Below are 6,276 nucleotides of genomic sequence, written 5' to 3' on the forward strand. Positions count from 1 at the left end.
ACACAGTGAACGGCGATCCCTCCACAAGAAAAGACCTCGCCATGCGTTCCCACTTCGCAGGGCAGCAACTCCACGCATCGCCCACCTCCTCTCGCCATCAACAGAGCCATGATCTTTCCTCTGTTTCTCGCTTTCTGTTGCTTTCTAGCATCGCCGCTGGCACAAGCCGCAGACACTCTGTCGGCCAACCAGACGCTGCGAGATGGACAGACCTTGGTTTCATCTGGGCAAGTCTTTGAGTTTGGATTCTTTAGTCCTAACAAGTCGAGTGCCAGGTATCTGGGCATTTGGTACAAGAACATACCTCTCCAAGTCACATGGGTGGCCAACAGGAACAACCCAATCACCAATTTCTCAGCAGAGTTGGCGCTGAGCTCGCAAGGATCAGTGTCTCTCCAAAATGGGTCAATGAATTACTGGTCTGTGATCCCAGCTGGGGCCGTGGATGAGCCATTCTTGAGGCTCCTGGACAATGGCAATCTTGTTTTGAGTGATGCAAGTGCTTCTGATGGTTCAGGGGATTATCTCTGGCAGAGCTTTGATAACATAACTGACACTCTGCTGCCGGAGATGAAACTGGGGTGGAATCTGAGGACTGGTTTGAAGCGGAACATGACGTCGTGGGCCTCGGAAGCCAATCCGTCGAGTGGCCAGTACACGTTTAGCCTCGAGCCGCCAGATGCTCCGCAGTTGATTCTGTGGAAAGGGAGCCAGAAGGAGTTTCGATGGGGGCCTTGGAATGGAGAGAGGTTCAGTGGGAGTAATGAGTTCAAGGCCAATGCGGTCTTCAATCCGATGTTCATTTCCAGCCCTGAAGAGGTGTATTACACATACACGGTGGTCGATAATTCGACCCTATCGAGATTCATCGTGACCCCGGAGGGTGCGATCCAATATCTCGCTTGGTTGGACAATCAATGGACGAATTTGGTTACTCTACAGAGGGACTATTGTGATAATTATGGCACGTGCGGGCCATATGGGATCTGCTATGATTCCACTGTTGGAAATTGCAGGTGCTTGAAGGGGTTCAGGAGAAACGATTCGAACCCCCTTGATTGGACCGGTGGGTGCTCCCGGACATGGAATTTGAGTTGTGGAAATGGTGATGGCTTTGTGAAGTACAAGGGTTTGAAGTTGCCAGATAATTCACGTCTGTTGGGGAATAGAAGCTCGAACCTTGAGGAATGCGAGAGGGAATGTTTGAAGAATTGCTCTTGTATGGCATTCACTAGGGTAGATGTCCATGGGAATGGTGGGGATTGTCTTTTGTGGTTTGCAGATTTAGTTGACATGAAGAACTATCCTTCAGGCGGAGATGTGATATATATACGAATGGCAAAGGCAGAGATAGGTACTAATCCATCTAGCTCTTACTGATTTTCTTTTGCCATCACTAGCTAGCTTTAAAGAGGTTTTCAGTTGAATAGCTGCCAAGGAAATCCATGTCCTTGCCTGGAAATGCTTTATGTGAATGTGATGACATGGTTATAGTTAATATTCTCATTGAGGAGGCTCAAATTCGGTCACTCGTGTGTTTGTGTCGAATCCACTAAAATCTGTCATTTAAATAGGATCTCTAAGCCCTGGAAGTTCATTAAGAAATTTTTCTTTCTGGAGGTGCAATCACATAGCATGTCCTAGTTATACACATTGATATATGCTTGATGTTAGATAAAAAAACAAGTACAAGAAACTTGTCTGTATTGAATATTCTGTGATGAGGAGAGCACAGTGGCACAGATAAGAACTTTTGCCGTGTGGTTACTAAGCTCTCTGTTTGAGTATGACAGCATATGATTATTTTGAATTTTTTCAATGAGTAGATGCAATTGCTCGAGCTGAGAAGAGAAGGCGTATAGTAATCGCCATTGGCATATCTGTCTCGACGGTATGTGGAATGCTTATACTAACGTTCATTGGCCAGTATGCTCTCCGAAGAAGGAAAGAGAGAAGGAGAGGTAAAGTCATTATCACGGCATAAAACTATTTGTTGCAAACAGCATGCTTCTTGCTTCTCTCATTATGAATAAGAAAAGTAAGAAATTGATGAAAGTATGTTCATGACTCTTTATCTTTACATGTTCCTTTCTTGCTTATTATGCTAAAATTTCCTTCAATGAAAGCATACCTGAAAGGCCTATAAATCTATTAACATCCTTAATGAGGGCCTAAGAAAACATTGGTTAGCTTTAGCATCACACCCAGCTTCAGTGTGAGAGAACACTCTCTGATGATAACCACTTTCAGGAAACAAATGCTTCATAAAGTTGCTTTAATTCCCTTTGCTCAACAAACCCCCAGGATATGCTGGACTTTGTCATATTTTTGAGATTGTGGTGCATAATTACGCGTTTGTTTATGCTGATGGCTGATTTATATCCTCTGTTGTAGCTACATACTCAGTTTATCGAGATTCAGGAGATGGTGGTCCGGAGGAAGACCTTGAATTACCCCTTCTTGATATCGTTGCAGTTGCTGATGCCACAAACAATTTCTCTTTCCAAAACAAGGTTGGGCAGGGTGGGTTCGGTGAAGTATACAAGGTACTTTTTTTGGCCAAAGTATACGAGGTAGTTAAAAAGTCACATTTTTCTCATATTAACTCAATGAAAATGGTTTCGAATATGAGAAGATGAATTTATAATTCTTTTCTACTTTGATCTTACTAACATGTAATACGCTATCTGCCAGGGCATATTGCCCACCGGGCAAGATGTTGCTGTGAAGAGGCTCTCACTGAACTCTGGGCAGGGCCTGAAAGAGTTCAAGAACGAGGTTATACTGATTGCCAAACTTCAACACCGGAATCTTGTGAAGCTCCTAGGATGCTGCATTCATGGAGACGAAAGAATGTTAATCTACGAGTACTTGCCGAACCAAAGCTTGGACCACCACCTTTTCAGTGCGACCTTCACCCCATTTGCACTTTTTCAACCTGCTTGAGATTCTACAGTTTTTCCCTCAATAACTCATCTCATATTTTGTGAAGATCCAATTAAACGGAAACTTGTGACCTGGAAGACACGCTTCAGCATCATCATGGGGATTGCCCGTGGACTTCTCTATCTCCATGAAGACTCCAGGCTGAGAATCATCCACCGAGACCTCAAACCAAGCAACATCTTACTAGACAGCGAGATGAATCCTAAAATCTCAGATTTTGGAATTGCAAAAACATTTACCGTAGAAAATGCTGGAGAAATGACCAACAGAATAGTTGGGACATAGTAAGTTTTTCTACTGTTAGCTTCAAAGAATATTTTTTAATTTGTGGATATTCTGATGCTCTATTTCTGTCTTACAGCGGTTATATGTCTCCCGAGTATGCGATGAAAGGCCATTTTTCAGTAAAATCAGACGTGTTTAGTTTTGGAGTACTGTTACTGGAGATTGTGAGCGGCCACAAGAATTGGGGATTTTATCACCCGGACCACAACCTCAATCTCGTTGGACATGTAAGTATTCCCCTGCTTGTGCTTGGCTCGGATTGGATGCTTGGTCTTCAATCTTTCTGTTGTTCTATGATATGTATTAACTTGTTATTAACGTATTTTCAGGCATGGAAACTATGGACCGAGGGGAATGCATTTGGACTAGTAGATGTCCTGATGGAGGAAGAATTTCCTTTGAAGGAAGTGCTGAGGTGCATCCAGGTAGGACTCTTGTGCGTGCAGCAGCGACCCGAAGACCGCCCAACAATGTCATCGGTCGTGCTTATGTTAGGCAGCGAGACTTCTGATGTTCCTCAACCTAAGGAACCGGGATTTAGTGCGGAGAGCTTCGCTATGAGCACCGACTCATCCTCTAGTGTTAAAATACTTAACTTTTCCAATGATGTAACTATCACAGCTCTACAGAGCAGATGAAAGCATGAAAAGAATACTCGAGCAACGAGAAGAGCAACAGGTTATACATTCTTTCATACACGAAAAGTATATAGGGTGCAGATGTGTACAGGTTCTTCATATTATTTTTGTTTTTTGTTATAAATGATGCATAAGATTTAGATATTCATGCAGAGTGTTACTACTTCTGGGTAAGTTAACAGCTGTGCCTGCTTTATTCCTTCAACAATGACTCAAAAGTTAAGCAACTAGGAGTTTTGAAACTTGATATGGCATTAAATCCTTCACTTCAAAATATGGAAATAGCTGAGGCGTGACTGTACTGCCTCAGGGCAACAACAAATCTACTATGAGTATAAATGCCTATCAGCGAATGGTTAGCCAAAACAGAAAACAAGACGTGCAGCGTGATCCCGTTTTCTAATGTCACGTGTTAGAATCCGGTGCTCCCTTAAAGTGATAACCTAAATCAATAACATGAGTGATTATTTTATAGTTTGTAATTTTTTTATTATAAGATTGAAATATCTCACATCCCTTGACCATGGGGTTCATATGCTTAGTTAAACATGTGGTTGCCTTCATTTATTAACTTAAGCTTTTGAATTGGACATTTCAATATGATATCAAAATCATGTTTAGCCACAATTTATTTCATGTGTTCGTTCACAATGATTTCATCTCGTTTTAAATTGCTCCTTTCCAGCATCTACATAGGAACCGGGTTTCCAGTTTGACCTTCCTTCATGAACTTAATTAAATATACTCGGGAGCCAATGGCAACGAGCAACAAGATCCGATCAACTTGGACCTTTCGGGAGATTTCCAAAAGTGAAAGGAAAAAAGATGTTGACTAGCGCAATCAATGGCGTTCCCGCGAGGGAATGAAGAAAAGTCAAGCTTGGACCGTTGACGTTGAAGTCGCCGCTTCATGGCACATTTTCCACTGGGGTACATTGAGATGTTCCTGTTTTGATGGTTATGAAGCAAACGCCATATCTCTGCTATCTTGCCTGAAACATAATGAAGCTGCATCCCCATGTAAGTACAGCATGATCACTCGAACGGTGTCATTGCACATCCTGGTTTTGTTTCTTCTGCTTCATTCGACTGATTCTTCGGACACCCTTGCCCCAAATAATACCTTGAAAGATGGTGATGTCTTAATCTCCCAAGGAAGAAAATTTGTCTCGGTTTCTTCAGCCCAGGTAACTCAAGCTCGTGTTACCTGGGGATTTGGTACTATGGACAACCGGAGAGAACCGTTGTTTGGGTTGCTAACAGAGAGCATCCCCTGAATGATACTTCAGGAGTTCTTGCATTGGATCGCTATGGAAACTTGGTGATCAATGCAAACAATGGAAGCTTCCCCATTTGGTCAACCAATGTTTCGTCCACGACTTTAGATAATTCCACTTCTGCTCAGCTTTTGGATTCAGGTAATCTGGTTTTGATACATGATTTAAGCAAAGTGGTTGTTTGGCAGAGCTTTGATTATCCTACAGATACCTATCTTCCGTCCATGAAGCTTGGGTTGGACCGGAGAACTGGTTTGAACCGATTCGTGACATCTTGGAAATCCGAAGATGATCCTGCACCAGGCAGTTGTTCATACAGGTTTGAACCAACAGGGTACCCACAGTATTTCCTTTACAAGGGTCAAGATCCGTATTGGCGGGGTGGAGCAATAATTGAGAAAAAGCAGGGTAGCTTTCCCGAGATGGCTAATGATTTTGTCTATAATATCACAATTACGATTAACGCAATGGAGGTTTCTCTGATGTATGGCGTTGCCAATGCATCAGTTATCTCTAGATATGTGGCGTACGAGTCAGGCTCCCTTAAACACTTCTGATGGTTTTATATGAGATGGGCTTAAGGCCCGTCCGCCCATGTTGGGCCTAAAAGCCCGGCCCACAAGAGTAGGGCCCATGGATGAAGATGCACGATTATTTGTTTTTGGAGGGACATATATAAGGGAGGAGAGAGAGAGAACGTACCTCTTGGCATAATAACGCACGTACGTTTTCCTCTCCCTCTCTTTTCTTCAAAACGCTTAAGGCGACGCCGTTTTCCCTTCAAGGCGAATTGACATCATCGGATCAGAATTTCTTTCTCGATCTTCAGCATTGGTGTTTAATCTGTGGCTAACAAGGTACGCTCGAATCCGTGGTGTGCTTTAGGATCGGTGATACGTGTTTTCCCGGGTTTCATCTTTCGCATTCAGTTTTAGGGGTTCGATTTAGTGTCGAATCCGGTTTTTGGGGATCCGTTAATCCCAACATTGGTATCAGAGCCCTAGTTCACGTTTTCCCGACCTGTTTGATGTTTTTTGATTGATTTTTCGCGAAAGTAATTCGGCCATACGGATCGGGCAAGAAATCCCGACACCCGAGCGCTTGTTCGCCCATTTTTCCGAGTTTTCGTA

General features: G+C 43.1%; 2 protein-coding genes across 2 annotated transcripts; both read left to right on the forward strand.

Moving 5' to 3' along the window:
- On the forward strand, positions 1-4,021 carry LOC120292866 (G-type lectin S-receptor-like serine/threonine-protein kinase At4g27290). The gene is made up of 7 exons (XM_039311366.1): positions 1-1,354; positions 1,827-1,961; positions 2,395-2,546; positions 2,695-2,905; positions 2,993-3,230; positions 3,308-3,458; positions 3,561-4,021. The coding sequence occupies exons 1-7, from the start codon at positions 109-111 to the stop codon at positions 3,867-3,869; spliced, it is 2,442 nt and encodes an 813-aa protein (XP_039167300.1). The 5' UTR covers positions 1-108; the 3' UTR covers positions 3,870-4,021.
- Positions 4,022-4,732: 711 nt separating this feature from the next.
- Positions 4,733-5,703, forward strand: LOC120292505 (G-type lectin S-receptor-like serine/threonine-protein kinase At1g11410). Its single transcript, XM_039310724.1, has 2 exons — positions 4,733-5,056; positions 5,335-5,703. Exons 1-2 carry the CDS (start codon positions 4,733-4,735, stop codon positions 5,701-5,703), a joined length of 693 nt encoding a protein of 230 aa, XP_039166658.1.
- Positions 5,704-6,276: the final 573 nt, after the last annotated feature.

The sequence above is a fragment of the Eucalyptus grandis genome, chromosome 4 (assembly GCF_016545825.1).
Source record: "Eucalyptus grandis isolate ANBG69807.140 chromosome 4, ASM1654582v1, whole genome shotgun sequence".
Lineage (NCBI taxonomy): Eukaryota > Viridiplantae > Streptophyta > Magnoliopsida > Myrtales > Myrtaceae > Eucalyptus > Eucalyptus grandis.

Bases quoted from the DNA above. Each gene is read 5' to 3' on its own strand.
- LOC120292866 (XM_039311366.1), top strand. From the start codon at position 109: ATGATCTTTCCTCTGTTTCTCGCTTTCTGTTGCTTTCTAGCATCGCCG. The intron at 1,355-1,826 runs GTACTAATCCAT...TTCAATGAGTAG, and splicing joins AATGGCAAAGGCAGAGATAG to ATGCAATTGCTCGAGCTGAG. The intron at 3,459-3,560 runs GTAAGTATTCCC...ACGTATTTTCAG, and splicing joins ACCTCAATCTCGTTGGACAT to GCATGGAAACTATGGACCGA.
- LOC120292505 (XM_039310724.1), top strand. From the start codon at position 4,733: ATGAAGAAAAGTCAAGCTTGGACCGTTGACGTTGAAGTCGCCGCTTCA. The intron at 5,057-5,334 runs GTAACTCAAGCT...GTTGTTTGGCAG, and splicing joins TCTCGGTTTCTTCAGCCCAG to AGCTTTGATTATCCTACAGA.